General features: G+C 48.5%; 1 protein-coding gene across 1 annotated transcript; it reads left to right on the top strand.

Annotated features, from left to right (window-relative positions):
• Window positions 1-1,598: 1,598 nt before the first annotated feature.
• On the top strand, window positions 1,599-19,535 carry ak1 (adenylate kinase 1; the record flags this gene model as incomplete). Its single annotated transcript, XM_078207768.1, has 4 exons — window positions 1,599-1,647; window positions 4,936-5,099; window positions 7,386-7,502; window positions 19,344-19,535. Coding segments are annotated over exons 1-4 (522 nt in total), but the record flags the coding sequence as incomplete, so codon positions are not given.
• Between the last annotated feature and the right edge of the window lie 76 nt (window positions 19,536-19,611).

Below are 19,611 nucleotides of genomic sequence, written 5' to 3'. Positions count from 1 at the left end.
ACTTCCAGTTACTTTCCTGCCTAACTCCACATACGAGACCAGAAGGTATAGGAGCAGAATTAGGCCATTCGGCCCATCGAGTCTGGTCTGTCATGGCTGATAAGTTTCTCAACCCCATTCTCCCGCCTTTTCCCTGTAACCTTTGATCCCCTTACCAATCAAGAACGTATCTATTTCTGTCTTAAATACATATACCTCCGATACCCCAAGGGGTATATGTATAAGGGGTATATAGGGTCGTAAAGAGTGCCTTATACATATACCCCAAGGGGTATATGTATAAGGGGTATATAGGGTCGTAAAGAGTGCCTTTGGTACATTGGCCTTTATAAATCAGAGTATCGAGTATAAAAGTTGGAGTGTTATGGTAAGGTTATATAAGGCATTGGTGAAGCCAAATTTGGAGTATTGTGTACAGTTTTGGTCACCTAGTTACAGGAAGGATGTAAATAAGGTTGAAAGAGTACAGAGAAGGTTCACAAGGATGTTGCCGGGACTTGAGAAGCTGAGTTACAGAGAGAGATTGAATAGGTTGGGACTTTATTCCCTGGAGCGTAGAAGATTGAGGGGAGATTTGATAGAGGTGTATAAGATTTTGATGGGTATAGATAGAGTGAATGCAAGCAGGCTTTTTCCGCTGAGGCTCGGGGAGAAAAAAACCAGAGGGCATGGGTTAAGGGTGAAAGGAGAAAAGTTTAAAGGGAATATTGGGGGGGGCTTCTTCACGCAGAGAGTGGTGGGAGTGTGGAATGAGCTGCCGGATAAAGTGGTAAATGCGGGGTCACTTTTAACATTTAAGAAAAACTTGGACGGGTGTGGAGGGATATGGTCCAAGTGCAGGTCAGTGGGACTAGGCAATAAATGGTTCGGCACAGACAAGAAGGGCCAAAAGGCCTGTTTCTGAGCTGTAATTTTCTATGGTTCTATGGGACAGCTGCCCTCAGCCATTCACTGTGGCTCCAATCACTCGAGTCCAAGACTCCAGCCACCTCTTTGTATTTGTTTAGTCAGCTTCTGCGATTTGGCCTCCCTCGGGTTTCTGCATCTCTCAAGCCTTTTTTCTTCTAATATTTGAAATTTCCCTCAATAAACTCCACTAAGATTTCCTACTCCTGATTTGATTTGATTTATTATTGTCACATGTGTTAGTATACAGTGAAAAGCATTGTTTCTTGCACGCTATACAGACAAAGGTTCACTAATGTCCTTTAGAGAAGGAAATCTGCCGTCCTTACCTGGTCTGGCCTACATGTGACTCCAGAGCCACAGCAATGTGGTTGACTCTCAACTGCCCTTGGGTATCTAGGGATGGGCAACAAATGCTGGCCAACCAGCGACGCCCACGGCTCACGAATGAATTTTTAGAAAGCACACTGTTCATAGAGTACATAGGGGAGAAGGAAAGGCGAGAGTGCAGAATGTAGTGTTACAGCCATAGCTAGGGTGTAGAGAAAGATCAGCTTAAAAAGAGCATTGTTAGAGAGTTTCTAAGAGTTAGAGTTTTAAAAGCTTAGAAAAAGAGCAAAAGATAGAATTAGAGGGTCTGCTGGGGACAGCTCGCAAGAAGTTGCCACGGTCCCCCGCCATCTTGTCCCAAGATGACCAGTTCCCCAGGGAAGCCTGTGCCACAGCGCCCATTTGGCACTGGTGAGTTTTGTTGTTCATTCTGTGGGACGCTGTTGGCAAGGCTGGTGTCTGGTGTTTGACCCTCAGTTTGATTTGATTTATTATTGTCACATGTATTAGTATACAGTGAAAAGTATTGTTTCTTGCTCACTATACAGACAACTGTACTGTGTACAGTTCTGGTCACCCTATTGTAAAAAGGATATTATTAAACTAGAAAGAGTGCAGAAAAGATTTACTAGGATGCTACCGGGACTTGATGGTTTGAGTTATAAGGAGAGGCTGGATAGACTGAGACTTTTTTCTCTGGAGCGTAGGAGGCTGTGCGGTGATCTTATAGTGATCTATAAAATAATGAGGGGCACAGATCAGCGAGATAGTCAATATCTTTTGCCAAAGGTAGGGGAGTCTAAAACTAGAGGACATAGGGTTTCAGGTGAGAGGGGAGAGATACAAAAGGGTCCAGAGGGGCAATTTTTTCACACAGAGGGTGGTGAGTGTCTGGAACGAGCTGCCAGAGGTAGTAGTAGAGGCGGGTACAATTTTGTCTTTTAAAAAGTGTTTAGATAGTTACATGGGTACGATGGGTATAGAGGGATATGGGGCAAATGCGGGCAATTGTGATTAGCTTAGTGGTTAAAAAAAGGGCGGCATGGACAAGTTGGGCCGAAGGGCCTGTTTCCATGCTGTAGACCTCTATGACTCTGACTCTATGACAAGGTATGCCGTTCATAGAGAAGGAAAGGAGAGGGTGCAGAATGGAGTGTTAAAGTCATAGCTTGGGTGTAGAGAAAGTGCACATTGAGGAGACGGTGGTGAGTTTTCTTCTCAAACTGCCCGTTCAGCCGGGAGTTCCAGGATTTTGAGCCAGCGATGATTGGACTGACCATTCTTTGTTTTTTTTCACACTGGATACTCTGGTCCTCTGTCAGGTCCCTGATTTGAACTGGGAGGTTTATTGACCATTATTGTTCCTGTGAAACAAGAATCTCCATCAGTCCTTGCTTCTGACCCCCAAACAAACAGATTATAGTACCCCGTGGGCTGGTGCTGGCTTTGGCACACTGGGGACAGATGTCTGTGAAGCCGGCTGTGATGGCAACTCCGGTTGCTGCAAGGTCAACAAAACCACCATTCTGCAGGATGTCTCAGCGGGGAAAAGAATGGAACTTCCCTCAAAATTCTAGTTCTAACAGAATGGATTCTTCACTCATAGAATCATAGAATCTCTACAGTGCAGAAAGAGGCCGTTCGGCCCATCGAGTCTGACCGACCACAATCCCACCCAGGCCCTATTCTCAAAACCCCATGTGTTTTCCCCAGCTAGTCCCCCTGACACTAAGGGGCAATTTAGCAATGGCCAATCCACCTAACCCGCACAGCTTTGGACTGTGGGAGGAAATCGGAGCACCCGGAGGAAACCCACGCAGACACGGGGAGAGCGTGCAAACTCCACACAGACAGTGACCCAAGGCCGGAATTGAACCCGGGTCCCTGGCGCTGTGAGGCAGCAGTGCTAACCACTGTGCCGCCCTAATTTATTTCATGAATAATTCTCATTTATGTCTTTGGACCAGTCCTTCTGCTGGGAATATGAAACTTTTTTCAACGAATATGATTTATTTACAGCATCATGGTCCACTTTGCCCTCACGTGTGGACACAGAGTTCCCTCTGTACTTCCTGATTTAATAGCACAGAAATCTCCCATCACCAGAAGCAGCATGTTCATCTCGGGTCACAGACTTTCATCTAGGATATTCTTTTCCGACTGTCTGATATATTTTCAGTTCCTTTAGCCGGAGATTTGTTCAGCCCATGGGTGAAGTTCCCCAATCCGGGAACTTTTCATCCGGAGTTCCTCAGTTCTGTCAGTGACCGCCTGAGGGTCAATCCGGAGTGTGTGTCCAGGCCGGAATTCTGTCACTGTGTATCTGCTGTGGCAATGGGGGCTGGGTTTATTTAAGGTGGAATTCGATAGATTTTTGACAGAGAAGGGAGTCAAGGGTTATGGGGGGGGGGGGGGGGGGGGAAGGCGGGGGCCAGGGAGGGGGGAGGCGGGGGGCCAGGGAGGGAGTGTTAGATTGTAACCAATGATAACATTGGATCTATTGTGGTGTGACCAATGGTAAGAAGCTGTAAGGGTCAGCTGACCCCGTAAGCGATGTAACCAATGACAAAATGATGTGATGATAAGGTGACTCAGTATAAATAAGAACCTGTTGGGAATTGTGGAGAGCGTGGAATGGCCCAGGGTGAGGCCTCAAGTGTTGGAGTAATGAAGTTTCTTCACTAAAACTTTTTCTTTGATTTATCTGTTGGGGTAAGTTTTGTTTCATTTCATTGCCTCTAACTGAAGAGTGCCTCCTGCTGATGAACAGGGGGAAGACAGGAAAGTGGAGCTGAAACCACTACGAGATCAGCCATTATTAAATGGTGGAGCAGGCTCGAATGGCCTCCTCCTCCTGAGCCCTTTATTGTCATCGTAGCTGGCGAAGGTCAGCGAGCCTGACCAGTCAACATTAACAGGCTTTTATTGTTATTATCAACAGTGGGTGCATCACAGCCTGGCCTGGTGCTGCCGTCATGTGAATTGGCATGTGTTTAAAAAGTGCACATACGTGTGCGTGTTACAGTCTATTAACACTCGCCGCCTGGGCCCATGTATGAAGAAAGGCACGAGGTCAGGCGATTGGACAGGGTAAATACTTCAGGGTAAATACTGGGCGGCACGGTGGCCCAGCGGTTAGCACTGCTGCCTCACAGCGCCAGGGACCCGGGTTCGATTCCCGGCTTGGGGACACTGTTCGGAGTCTACATGTTCTCCCGGTGGGTTTCCTCCGGGTGCTCCGGTTTCCTCCCACATTCTGAAAGATGTGCTGGTTAGGTGCATTGGCCGTGCTAAATTCTCCCTCCGTGTACCCGAACAGGTGCCGGAGTGTGGCGACTCGGGGATTTTCACAGTAACTCCATTGCAGTGTTAATGTAAACCAACTTGTGACACTTATGATAAACTTAAAAAATTTTCTGGAAAATATGAATTGCGTTTATAATGAAAGTTTTAATGTTTATGTTGGAATGAATTGAAAGCACAACGTTGAGGCAGATTTATGGGTCTAAAAGCAAAATACTGGAACCTGAAACAAAAACAGAAAGTGCTGGGAAATCTCAGCAGGTCTGACAGCATCTGTGGAGAGAGAAACCGAGCCAACGTTTAGAGTCGGGATGACCCATTGTCAGACTTATGGGTCTTTCTAGGGTGTCCTGGCATTGCCTTGGTAACGCAGTTTCTCGTTTCATTCACAAATAGGTGGCCCGGGATCCGGCAAGGGAACTCAGTGTGAGAAGATCGTGCATAAATATGGCTACACTCACCTGTCCACTGGAGACCTGCTGAGGGCAGAGGTCGATTCCGGGTCAGAGAGAGGAAAGAACTTCCAGAAGATTATGGAGGGAGGGGGTCTCGTACCTCTGGTAAGATGAACCACAGTAAGCACCCTCCTCTCCTCCCTCCCCCTTTCCCCCCTCCCACCTCCCCCCAGTCCTCCCCATTTATCTGAGGTGAAAGAAAGAAGTAGGCCATTCGGCCCATCGAATCAGCTGCACTATTCAATGAGTTCATGACTAATCTCATGTGACAATCCTCAACTCCACTTTCCCGCCTCGTCCCCATAATCTTCAATTCCCTTGCTGCTTAAAAATCTGTCTATCTCAGCCTTCAACATAGCTAATGATCCAGCCTCTACAGCAGTGATGGGCAACATCGGCTAGCGAGTGGCCCCCCCCTTCACCTCAGTGGGTCGCAAGATTGAAACCTGACTTGTTCACCAACCGTGACCCCATGAATAAGATTAAATTCATTTAATACACGCCGAATATTTCTATACACTGACACCTTAAACACTTTGTATTCTATATGTTCATAGAGAATCATAGAATCCTCCAGTGCAGAAGGAGGCCATTCAGCCCATCGAGTCTGCACCGACCACAATCCCACCCAGGCCCTATCCCCATAACCCCATGTATTTACCCTGCTAGTCCCACTGACACTCAGGGGCAATTTAGCATGGCCAACCCACACATCTTTGGACTGTGGGAGGAAACCCAGGCAGACATAGAAACCCTACAGTGCAGAAGGAGGCCATTCGGCCCATCGAGTCTGCACCGACCACAATCCCACCCAGGCCCTACCCCCACATATTTTACCCGCTAATCCCTCTAACCTACGCATCCCAGGACTCTAAGGGACAATTTTTAACCTGGCCAATCAACCTAACCCGCACATCTTTGGACACGGGGAGAATGTGCAGACTTCACACAGTGACCCAAGCCAGGAATCGAACCCAGGTCCCTGGCGATGTGAGGCAGCAGTGCTAACCACTGTGCCATCGCGAACCAGGTGATAACACCTTAAACACTTTGCTCAGCCTCTTGAAGCTTCAGTTGATTCTGTGTGTTTGGTCTTCACTTTTGGATCTGGAGCAGTGAGAGCAGCTTCTGTGTTATTGTATTTTTTTCTGCTTACCTTTTTCATAGAATCATCCAGAACAGGAGGTCATTCAGCCCATCATGCCCCTGCCAGCCCTTTGAAAGCTGTCCAATTAGTCGCACGCAACCAGTCTTATTTCTCCCCTATAACTCTGCACATTTCTTCTTTTTAAGTATTTATCTAATTTTCTTCATAAAATTGCCGTTGAACCTGTTTCCGTCTCCCTGTCAGGCAGTCAATTCCAGATCGCAGCAACTTGCTGCATAATTTTTTTTTAAATCTCCAAATTTCCCTGTCCACAGTTTATTTTTAGCAATATCTTCAATCCGTGTCCCCTGGTTACTGACGCGCCTGTTACAGTTTCTCCCCAGTTACACTAAATCCACAATTAAAAACTCTCATTGCTCTTAATGCAGCAATGATTTGTGTTTTGAGTAAATTGTGGGGACAATAATCACTCCCCAAATCCCAGCCCTGCCTTCAATATTCTCAGAACGCAAGGAGCTGCTCATTACTGCCTGTGACAGCTGGGGCAAAATTCAACATCTTTCAACGTAATCTTACTGAGCTCCCAGCTCATGAACTTGAGCACAAAAGGGAAATGAGCTTTGACCACAGTTAACACATGCACACACACTTGTACACTCATATATACTCGCTCACACACGCTGCACGTACACACGCATGTATGTGTGCGCACACACTTCACACATTCACTCACATGTACACTCACACACTTGCTCACACACCCCACGCACACACCCATACGCACACACACATGTATACGCGTGCAGATACATGCACTCACGTACACTCAAGACACACACACTCGCTCATTCTTGCTCACCGCACACATGCAGACACAATTAACATGCATGTACGCATGCATGCACACCACACACACTTGCTCACACGCGCACACACCACACACATGCACACACACGTGTGTACACATGCAGACACACGTGTGTACACATGCAGACACACCGGACACACATACCACATGTCTGTACACATACACACACATGCGTGTACGCTTGCAGATGCATCACACACGCACACACACCACACACATGTATATACGTGCATACACACACGCTCTTGCAGGCCGCATGATGTCCTGTTTATAATTTCAGTTTTGTGTGAGTTGTGGCATTCTGTCTTACCATTCCTGTGTTGAATAGTTTGCTGGTGCATCTTGGATAGCGTGCAGGTTTATTTCAAACCCCCCTGTTGCTGCACACTGACCCGTTCCCCCCTCATTCCTTCAGGAAACGATCCTGGGAATGCTGAAGGAGGCGATGATTGCCAAGGCCGCTGTCTCGAAGGGATTCTTAATCGATGGCTACCCCCGGGAAGTGAAACAAGGAGAAGAATTTGAGAAACTGGTATGTGGTTTTGTGGCCTGTGGGGGGGAGGGGGTGGGGTGGAGCGGGGTGGGGAGGGGGGGGGGAGGGCATTAGAGGCAGACCACCCGAAACACTGTCTGCTTCTTCTTTGAAACTAAATGATCCCACCACATCATTCGGAGAGGAGCACGGGAGCCCTCCCCGCTCCACCCCCAATTCCCGGCCAATGTTTATCCCTCAACCCACATCACCTTTTGGCCATTGGCCCAGAGTTTGCATTTAGTTTGAAGTTGATTTATTAGTGTCACAAGTAGGCTTACATTAACACAGCAATGAAGTTACTGTGAAATTCCTCTAGTCACCACACTCCAGCACCTGTTCGGGTCAATGCACCTAAACCAGCACGTCTCTCAGACCGTGGGAGGAAACCAGAGCACCCGGAGGAAACCCACGCAGACACGGGGAGAACGCGCAGACTCCGCACAGACAGTTGTTAGAATGTAACCGGTGACAAATTTGTATTGGATGTAATGTGACCAATGGGAACAAGTTGTAAGGATCAGGTGACCCAGTAAAACATGGGACCAATTACAGAGTGATGTAATAGTCAGCTGACCAACTAATTCACTATAAATAAGGAAATATGTAGAATTGCGGGAGTTTGGAATGGCCCAGGGGAAGGCCCCAAGTTTGGAGTAATGATGTTTCTTTATTAAACCCTTTCTTTGATTTATAAGTTGGAGTAAGTTTTGTTGTATTTTCATTCGCTGCATTCCGAAGAGTTCCTTCTGAAGAAACAACAGTGACCCAAGCTATGAATTGAACCCAGGTCCCTGGCGCTGTGAGGCAGCAGTGCTAACCACTGTGCCGCCCTAGTGATGAAGTGATGGCATTTGCCACCAGCCTCTGAGAAAGCTGCCCATAAAGAACTGGCAGTCTCTGCGGCACGGATTTCCCCTGTCTCTGCATTAACTTGATTCCAGCTCCAACTGTACTTACCTCGTTAAACAGCAAATCACCATTTGATTTATTATTGTCACGTGTATTGGATACAGTGAAAAATATTGTTTCATGTGCGCTATACAGACAAAGCATACTGTACATAGAGTACATAGGGGAGAAGGTGTCGAATATAGCATTACAGTTATAGCTAGGGTGTAGAGAAAGATCAACTTAATATATGATAGGCCTATTCAAAAGTCTGACAGCAGCAGGGAGGAAGCTGTTCTTGAGTCGGTTGGTACATGACCTCAGACTTTTGTATCTTTTTCCTGACGGAAGAAGGTGGAAGAGAGAATGTCCGGGGTGTGTGGGGTCCTTAATTATGCTGGCTGCTTTTCCGAGGCAGCGGGAAGTATAGACAGAGTCAATGGATGGGAGGCTGGTTTGAGTGATGGACTGGGCTACATTCACAACCCTTTGTAGTTCCTTGCGGTCTTGGGCAGAGCAGGAGCCATACCAAGCTGTGATACAACCAGAAAGAATGCTTTCTATGTTGCATGTTGAAGTATCCTCACAGACATGAAGCTAATTTATACTCCACAAGTACAGAATTATCTTTCAGGGCAAGAGAGGTTATCTGGCAGCAATCACGATTTAGTTAAACAGTTTAAAACCCCGGTTCCACCTCATTCAACACGTCTTAACTTTCTCACGGTTTTCCACAGCGACAGTAATAGTGTAAGAATGGAAGTTCCCACTAATTCAAGTGCATTCACACTGAGAGATTAAATGGCCGCACCCTGGCCGAAACCCTACCACCTTGCCCGTCCTGGAATCGAGGTGGGCGAGATTCCCCAGAACGGGAATCCCTCAGGTGGGATTTTACGATCTCGCCCGAGCAACGCCGTAAAATCTCGCACCCTGAGCGAACGTAGGGAATCGCCGGCCGGAATTCCGGAATGTCCTGGTCTCACTGGGCGTACGCAAATGCCAGATGTTAGAACATAGAACATAGAAAGCCACAGCACAAACAGGCCCTTCGGCCCACAAGTTGCGCTGATCATATCCCTACCTCTAGGCCTATCTATAGCCCTCAATCCCATTAAATCCCATGTACTCATCCAGAAGTCTCTTAAAAGACCCCAACGAGTTTGCCTCCACCACCACCGACGTCAGCCGATTCCACTCACCCACCACCCTCTGAGTGAAAAACTTACCCCTGACATCTCCTCTGTACCTACCCCCCAGCACCTTAAACCTGTGTCCTCTCGTAGCAACCATTTCAGCCCTTGGAAATAGCCTCTGAGAGTCTACCCTATCCAGACCTCTCAACATCTTGTAAACCTCTATCAGGTCACCTCTCATCCTTCGTCTCTCCAGGGAGAAGAGACCAAGCTCCCTCAACCTATCCTCATAAGGCATGCCCCCCAATCCAGGCAACATCCTTGTAAATCTCCTCTGCACCCTTTCAATGGCTTCAACATCTTTCCTGTAATGAGGTGACCAGAACTGCGCGCAGTACTCCAAGTGGGGTCTAACCAGGGTCCTATAAAGCTGCAGCATTATCTCCCGACTCCTAAACTCAATCCCTCGATTAATGAAGGCCAGTACGCCGTACGCCTTCTTGACCGCATCCTCCACCTGCGAGGCCGATTTAAGAGTCCTATGGACCCGGACCCCAAGGTCCTTGCTGTCAGTTTCGTAATTGCAACCCGAGGGATGCTGGCAGTTTCACCATGATCACAGCTGCAAATCCGGCCCATTGTGACACGTCTGTCTGTGGGATCTTGCTGTGCACAAATTGGCTGCTGTGTTTCCCACATGACAGCAATGACTACACCTGAAAAATGTTTAAATTGGCCGTGGAGCACAGCTGGGCTGGCCTGCGATTACGAAAATTCAAGTTCTCCCCCCTTCCTCCTTTGCTGGGCTTGAAGCCAAGTGAGTGTCACCTTGCACTGCCTGACTAGATTAGTCACAAGGCATCACTGTGCCCTTCCCCAGACACACCCTGTTTCCTCCTCTCGCTGCTATTGAGCGAGCTCTGTTGTGATGCCTGCCTTGGATGAATAGCCTGCAGATGCTCTGCATCCAAACTTCAGATTTAACAACTTGGACGCTCTTAAACTGTAATTTGCTGGACCCAAATGAGCCGGGGCAATGGCCTAGTGGTATTATCGCTAGACTATTAATCCAGAAACTCAGCTAATGTTCTGGGGACCCGGGTTCGAATCCCACCACGGCAGATGGTGAAATTAGAATTCAATAAAAAATATCTGGAACTAAGAATCTACTGATGAGCATGAAATCATTGTCGATTGTCGGAAAAACCCATCTGGTTCACTAATGTCCTTTAGGGAAGGAAATCTGCCGTCCTTACCTGGTCTGGCCTACATGTGACTCCAGAGCCACAGCAATGTGGGTGACTCTCAACTGCCCTCCAAAGGCAACTAGGGATGGGTAATAAATGCTGGCCAGCCAGCGACACCCATGTCCCGCTAATGAATGAAAGAATCTCTATGTGGAAGAGGCGGGAAAGTTTTTCCTTGTATTTGGGATTGGATTGAGGAATGTAAATTCTGAAGCAGTTGAGAGATAATTTGGACTTTGGGTGACAGTGTAATATGTGCGCTGTGGATTCAGTTCTGAAGATTGACAAAGACACGTAGGTTAGGTGGATTGGCTGTGCTAAATTGTCTGTTAGAGTCCAACGATGTGCAGGTTAGGGGGATTGGCCATGCTAAATTGTCTGTTAGAGTCCAACGATGTGCAGGTTAGGGGGATTGGCCATGCTAAATTGCCCATTAGTGTCCAAGGACATGTAGGTTAGGTGGATTAACCATGCTAAATTGCCTCTTAGCATCCAAAGATGTGCAGGTTAGGTGGATTGGCCATGATAAATGTGCAGGGTTATGGGGGATAGGGTGAGAGGGGATGCTCTTTTGGTGCGGGCTCGATGGGCCGAATGGCCTCTTTCTGCACTGTTGGGATTCTATGACATGATTGGGTCAGTCAATGACAACGTCAAAGCCTGACTGGACATTGGTGGAAGTGCCTTATCCCATAGCCCAAGACCAGCCTCACCAACAACTCGCTGGGGGAGATATAAGAGTCTAAATACCACAGCAGCTGGAGAACAAATCCTGCAACCCTGACAAAAGACGTCTTTATCGGGCTGTGCTGTGGTCTTTGTGAATCATCTGCAGAATAATGAGAGAATTTCCTTTGTACTCAATAATCAAAGTCACAAAGGATTATTAACACTCAAGTCCTTTGCGTTCTCCCCTGTCTGTGCTCACTCATCAGAAAAATTCCCTTGTTCAGGATGAGTTGCTTTGAGAGTGCAGGGGAGCTGATGGAAATTTTCACATCGATTTTCTCCACCTGGGTTAATCATGTTCGGACATTAACCAAAGTGAGTGAAGTAAGCTGCTCTGTCAGACTCATCGAAGATCAGTTTGACTTTGGGCAAGATCAGATCAGTCACCCGGTTAAGCCTGAGTGACAAGGGGTGGCTGTTTGGAGGTTTGTTTAATTCATTCATGGGACATGGGCGTCGCTGGCTGACCGGCATTTATTGCCCATCCCTAGTTGCCCTTGGAGGGCAGTTGAGAGTCAACCACATTGCTGTGGCTCTGGAGTCACATGTAGGCCAGACCAGGTAAGGACGGCAGATTTCCTTCCCTCAAGGACATGAGTGAACCAGATGAGTTTTTCCGACAATGGTTTCACGGTCATCAGTCGATTCTTAATTCCAGATATTTTTTAATCGAATTCTAATTCCACCATCTGCCGTGGTGGGATTCGAACCCGGGACCCCGGAACATTAGCTGAGTTTCTGGATTAATAGTCTAGCGATAATGTCACTAGGCCGTCGCCTCCCCAGTAGCGACTGGTGAAGGGTTAACTCAGAATATTTCCTCTCCTTTTGTATTTCTGGCCGTGTGCCTTTCCATTTTAATTTGGCCGTTGCTGTGATAAAGTACAAATTCCGTCATATTTTTTAATTGGGACGTTTTAGACAGGTGGGGTGTTGGATTTTGTGGAAATTCAGGGTGCGGCTGTGGAGATCGTACATCTGCCTGAGGGGAGGGAGTGATTCAGCTGTGAAAATAAACAGCGTAAACTGACACCGGCTTGTAATAAACATTTCTATTACAGGCCTGCGAACACGCGGGAGGTCAGGTGCCTCCACACACATACACAGCTCTCCCTCCCCTCGACTCATATGTTCATCAAAGTATCCCACGTGGATCCAGTAATAGCTTTATAAACCTTGCAGCCCGGTCAGGATTGCATCGTGGAACTCTGACTCGACGCATATACTCACATTAGCTACAGTCTTCGATGCATTCTCATTCCCATCGAGCTGGATAAAATTCATCGCTCGTACTGTCACAATTTAAAGTCTTAATTAGGAACAAAGGGTATTTATTGATAAAGACAAACTTGGTACAAGTGTTTGAAGCCCTAGGCAGCCTGGAACAGCCTCCCTGGCTGTTTATCTCAGTTGGCCGGACGGCTGCTTCGTGATGCAGAGCGATGCTAACAGCGCAGGTTCAATTCCCGCACCGGCTGAGGTTATTCATGAAGGCCCCGCCTTCTCAACCTTGCTCCTTACCTCTGAGATGTGGTGATCCTCGGGTTAAATCAACACCAGTCCCCCACTTTGAGTGAGAGAGCAGCCTATGGTCATCTGGGACAATGGCGACTTTACCATAAGATACAGGAGCAGAATTAGGCCATTCGGCCCATCGAGTCTGCTCCGCCATTCGACCATGGCTGACAAGTTTCTCAACCCCTTCTCCCACTTTTCCCCCATAACCCTCGATCCCCTTCCCAATCAAGAATCCATCTATCTCTGTCTTAAATGCACTCAATGACCTGGCCTCCACAGCCCTCTGTGGCAATGAATTCCATAGATTCACCACTCTCTGGCTGAAGAAATTCCTCCTCATCTCGGATCTACTCTGAGGCTGTGCCCTCAGATCCTAGTCTCTCCGACTAATGGAAACATCTTCTCCCATGTACACTCTATCTAGACCTCTCAGTATTATAGAATTCCCACAGTGCAGAAGGAGGCCATTCGGCCCATCGAGTCTGCGCCGATCATAATCCCACCCAATCCCCATAACCCCATGCATTTACCCCAGCTAGTCCCCCCGACACTATGGCATAATTTAGCACGGTCAGTCTACCTAACCCGCACATCTTTGGCCTGTGGGAGGAAACCGGAGCACCCGGAGGAAACCCACGCAGACACCAGGAGAATGTGCAAACTCCACACAGACTGTGACCCAAGCCGGGATTCAAACCCGGGTCCCTGGCGCTGTAGAATCATAGAATCATAGAAACCCTACAGTGCAGAAAGAGGCCATTGGGCCCATCGAGTTTGCACCGACCACAATCCCACCCAGGCCCTATCCCCGCATATTTACCCGCTAATCCCTCTAACCTACGCATCTCAGGACACTAAGGGGCAATTTTAGCATAGCCAATCAACCTAACCCGCACATCTTTGGACTGTGGGAGGAAACCGGAGCACCCGGAGGAAACCCACGCAGACACGGGGAGAATGTGCAAACTCCACCCAGACGGTGACCCTAGCTGGGAATCGAACCCAGGTCCCTGGCGCTGTGAGGCTCCAGTGCTAACCACTGTGCCACCGTGCGTATTCTGTAAGTTTCATTGAGATCCCCCCCATCATCCTTTACTACATTTACAGTTATAATCAATTGTGGTGTCTTGTCTCTCTAAGACGGCGGTAGCACAGTGGTTAGCACTGCTGCTTCACAGCTCCAGGGTCCCGGGTTCGATTCCCGGCTCGGGTCACTGTCTGTGTGGAGTTTGCACATTCTCCTCGTGTCTGTGTGGGTTTCCTCTGGGTGCTCCGGTTTCCTCCCACAGTCCAAAGATGTGCGGGTTAGGTTGATTGGCCATGCTAAATTGCCCCTACTGTCAGGGAGGTCAGCAGGGTAAATGTGTGGGATTATGGGGATAGGGCCTGGTGGGATTGTGGTAAGTACAGATTCGATGGGCCGAATGGTCTCGTTCTGTCCTGAAGGGATTCTATGATTCTATATACCCTGTCATCATTCTTATCCGGCTTCCCTGTGAATGCATTGTTCTTATTCACCTGATCCCAAGTTTCCACCCCTCAGTGGGAAAGATGTTTTCTCCTGACTTTCCGATTGGATTTATTGGTGACCATCGTATCTATTTCTGTCATGGCATTGGCCTCCTCACGAGTAGAAATGTCTCCTTTATTCATCTTGCTCCAGTTGAATGTGTGTCAATGTGTTTTATCCCGTGTTATTAAGCGGCTACAGTTTGTACAAAATACAAATATGTGTTTGATGCAGACAGTGTAGAGGGAGTTTTACTCTGTATCTAACCCCGTGCTGTACCTGTCCTGGGAGAGTTTGATGGGGGACAGTGTAGAGGGAGTTTTACTCTGTATCTAACCCCGTGCTGTACCTGTCCTGGGAGAGTTTGATGGGGGACAGTGTAGAGGGAGTTTTACTCTGTATCTAACCCCGTGCTGTACCTGTCCTGGGAGTGTTTGATGGGGACAGTGTAGAGGGAGCTTTACTCTGTATCTAACCCCGTGTTGTTCCTGTCCTGGGAGTGTTTGATGTGGGACAGTGTAGAGGGAGCTTTACTGGGTATCTAACCCCGTGCTGTACCTGTCCTGGGAGTGTTTGATGGGGACAGTGTAGAGGAAACTTTACTCTGTATCTAACCCCGTGCTGTACCTGTCCTGGGAGTGTTTGATGGGGACAGTGTAGAGGGAGTTTTACCCTGTATCTAACCCCGTGTTGTTCCTGTCTTGGGAGTGTTTGATGTGGGACAGTGTATAGGGAGCTTTACTGGGTATCTAACCCCGTGCTGTACCTGTCCTGGGAGTGTTTGATGGGGACAGTGTAGAGGAAACTTTACTCTGTATCTAACCCCGTGCTGTACCTGTCCTGGGAGTGTTTGATGGGGGGCAGTGTAGAGGGAGCTTTACTGGGTATCTAACCCCGTGCTGTACCTGTCCTGGGAGTGTTTGATGGGGACAGTGTAGAGGAAACTTTACTCTGTATCTAACCCCGTGCTGTACCTGTCCTGGGAGTGTTTGATGGGGTCAGTGTAGAGGGAGTTTTACCCTGCATCTAACCCCGTGCTGTACCTGTCCTGGGAGTGTTTGATGGGGACAGTGTAGAGGGAGTTTTACCCTGTATCTAACCCCGTGTTGTTCCTGTCCTGGGAGTGTTTGATGGGGACAGTGTCGAGGGAGCTTTACTCTATATCTAACCCCATGCTGTTCCTTTCCTGGGAGTGTTTGATGGGGACAGAGTAGAGGCAGCTTAACTCTGTATCTAACCCTGTACTGTACCTGTCCTGGGAATGTTTGATGGGGACAGTGTAGAGGGAGCTTTACTCTGTATCGAACCCCGTGCTGAACCTGTCCTGGGAGTGTTTGATGGGGACAGTGTAGAGGAAACTTTACTCTGTATCTAACCCCGTGCTGTACCTGTCCTGGGAGTGTTTGATGGGGACAGTGTAGAGGGAGCTTTACTCTGTATCTAACCCTGTGCTGTACCTGTCCTGGGAGTGCTTGATGGGGACAGTGTAGAGGGAGCTTTACTCTGTATCTAACCCTGTGCTGTACCTGTCCTGGGAGTGCTTGATGGGGATAGTGTAGAGGGAGCTTTACTCTGATTCTAACCCCGTGCTGTACCTGTTCTGGGAATGTTTGATGGGGACAGTGTAGAGGGAGCTTTACTCTGTATTTAACCCCATGTTGTACCTGTCCTGGGAGTGTTTGATGGGGTCAGCGTAGAGGGTGTTTTACTCTGTATCTAACCCCGTGCTGTACCTGTCCTGGGAGTGCTTGATGGGTACAGTGTAGAGGGAGCTTTACTCTGTATCTAATCCCGTGCTGTACCTGTCCTGTGAGTGTTTGATGAGGACAGTGTAGAGGGAGCTTTACTCTGTATCTAACCCCATGTTGTAGCTGTCCTGGGAGTGTTTGATGGGGTCAGTGGAGAGGGTGCTTTACTCTGTATCTAACCCCGTGCTGTACCTGTCCTGGGAGTGTTTGATGGGGACAGTGTAGAGGGAGCTTTACTCTGTATCTAACCCTGTGCTGTACTTGTCCTGGGAGTGTTTGATGGGGACAGTGTAGAGGGAGCTTTACTCTATATCTATCCCCGTGCTGTACCTGTCCTGGGAGTGTTTGATGGAGACAGTGTAGAGGGTGCTTTACTCTGTATCTAACCCCGTGCTGTATCTGTCCTGGGAATGTTTGATGGGGACAGTGTAGAGGGAGCTTTACTCTGTATCTAACCCAATGTTGTAGCTGTCCTGGGAGTGCTTGATGGGGACAGTGTAGAGGGAGCTTTACTCTGTATCTAACCCCGTGCTGTACCTGTCCTGGGAGTGTTTGATAGGGAGCAGTGCGGAGTGACCTTTACTCTATATCTAACCCCGTGCTGTACCTGTCCTGGGAGGGTTTGATGGTAAGAAGTTTAACAACACCAGGTTACAGTCCAACAGGTTTATTTGGTCGCAAAAGTCCAACGCCAGCATCTCCACATCGTGTTTGATGGGGACAGTGTAGAGGGAGCTTTACTCTGTATCTAACCCCGTGCTGTACCTGTCCTGGGAGTGTTGGATGTGGGACAGTGTAGAGGGAGCTTTACTCTGTATCTAACCCCATGCTGTACCTGTCCTGGGAGTGTTTGATGGGGGACAGTGTAGAGGGAGCTTTACTCTGTGTCTCACCCCGTGCTGTACCTGTCCTGGGAGTGTTTTGATGGGGACAGTGCAGAGCGAGCTTTACTCTGTATCTAACCCTGTGCTGTACCTGTCCTGAGAGTGTTTGATGGGGACAGTGTAGCGGGAGCTTTACTCTGTATCTAACCCCGCACTGTACCTGTCCTGTGAGTGTTTGATGGGGACAGTGTAGAGGGAGCTTTACTCTGTATCTAACCCCGTGCTGAACCTGTCCTGGGAGTGTTGGATGTGGGACAGTGTAGAGGGAGCTTTACTCTGTATCTAACCCCATGCTGTACCTGTCCTGGGAGTGTTTGATAGGGAACAGTGTAGAGGGAGCTTTACTCTGTATCTAACCCCGTGCTGTACCTGTCCTGGGAGTGTTTGATGGGGACAGTGTAGAGGGAGCTTTACTCTGTATCTAACGCCGTGCTGTACCTGTCCTGGGAGTGTTTGATGGGGACAGTGTAGAGGGAGCTTTACTCTGTATCTAACCCCGTGCTGTACCTGTCCTGGGAGTGTTTGATGGGGGCAGTGCGGAGTGACCTTTACTCTATATCTAACCCCGTGCTGTACCTGTCCTGGGAGGGTTTGATGGTAAGAAGTTTAACAACACCAGGTTACAGTCCAACAGGTTTATTTGGTCGCAAACGTCCAACGCCAGCATCTCCACATCGTGTTTGATGGGGACAGTGTACAGTGAGCTTTACTCTGTATCTAACCCCGTGCTGTACCTGTCCTGGGAGTGTTGGATGTGGGACAGTGTAGAGGGAGCTTTACTCTGTATCTAATCCCGTGCTGTACCTGTCCTGGGAGTGTTTGATGGGGGCAGTGTAGAGGGAGCTTTACTCTGTATCTAACCCCGTGCTGTACCTGTCCTGGGAGTGTTTGATGGGGGCAGTGTAGAGGGAGCTTTACTCTGTATCTAATCCCGTGCTGTACCTGTCCTGGGAGTGTTTGATGGGGGCAGTGTAGAGGGAGCTTTACTCTGTATCTAACCCCGCACTGTACCTGTCCTGGGAGTGTTTGATGGGGACAGTGTAGAGGGAGCTTTACTCTGTATCTAACCCCGTGCTGTACCTGTCCTGGGAGTGTTGGATGTGGGACAGTGTAGAGGGAGCTTTACTCTGTATCTAATCCCGTGCTGTACCTGTCCTGGGAGTGTTTGATGGGGGCAGTGTAGAGGGAGCTTTACTCTGTATCTAATCCCGTGCTGTACCTGTCCTGGGAGTGTTTGATGGGGACAGTGTAGAGGGAGCTTTACTCTGTATCTAACCCCGCACTGTACCTGTCCTGGGAGTGTTTGATGGGGACAGTGTAGAGGGAGCTTTACTCTGTATCTAACCCCGTGCTGTACCTGTCCTGGGAGTGTTTGATGGGGACAGTGTAGAGGGAGCTTTACTCTGTATCTAACCCCGCACTGTACCTGTCCTGGGAGTGTTTGATGGGGTCAGTGTAGAGGGAGCTTTACTCTGTATCTAATCCCATGCTGTACCTGTCCTGGGAGTGTTTGATGGGGGACAGTGTAGAGGGAGCTTTACTCTGTATCTAATCCCGTGCTGTACCTGTCCTGGGAGTGTTTGATGGGGACAGTGTAGAGGGAGCTTTACTCTGTATCTAACCCCGTGCTGTACCTGTCCTGGGAGTGTTTGATGGGGGACAGTGTAGAGGGAGCTTTACTCTGTATCTAATCCCGTGCTGTACCTGTCCTGGGAGTGTTTGATGGGGACAGTGTAGAGGGAGCTTTACTCTGTATCTAATCCCGCACTGTACCTGTCCTGGGAGTGTTGGATGTGGGACAGTGTAGAGGGAGCTTTACTCTGTATCTAACCCCGCACTGTACCTGTCCTGGGAGTGTTTGATGGGGACAGTGTAGAGGGAGCTTTACTCTGTATCTAATCCCGTGCTGTACCTGTCCTGGGAGTGTTTGATGGGGACAGTGTAGAGGGAGCTTTACTCTGTATCTAATCCCGTGCTGTACCTGTCCTGGGAGTGTTCGACACTGAGGTACACAAAGTGAAAATTCTTCTGTTCCCAACTTTAAAGGATGTACAAGTCAGTAAATAAGAAAAAACAGCCAGGGTTCAGATTTCAGTCCAGACGGAGAAAGAAAGTCAATCAGGAAGTCTGTGAATACAAAGCTGTCCTTGAGCTGAGTGTTTGATTCTGTCCTCACAGATTGGTCCTCCCACTCTCCTCCTGTACGTCGATGCTGGGAAGGAGACGATGGTCAAACGGCTGCTGGGACGGGGCAAGACGAGCGGGCGCGCCGATGACAACGAAGAAACCATCATAAAACGTCTGGAAACTTATTACAAAGCAACCGAACCCGTCATCAACTTCTACCAGCCCAGGGGCATCATCAGGAAGGTGAGGCCTGACACACCGAGAATGTGACAGCACTCAGTGAAGTAGCAGACACACCGAGAATGTGACAGCACTCAGT

The sequence above is a fragment of the Mustelus asterias genome, unplaced genomic scaffold, assembly GCF_964213995.1.
Source record: "Mustelus asterias unplaced genomic scaffold, sMusAst1.hap1.1 HAP1_SCAFFOLD_2699, whole genome shotgun sequence".
NCBI lineage: Eukaryota > Metazoa > Chordata > Chondrichthyes > Carcharhiniformes > Triakidae > Mustelus > Mustelus asterias.
Note: the sequence above shows the minus strand (reverse complement) of the source record. Positions and strands in the feature narration are given on the sequence as shown.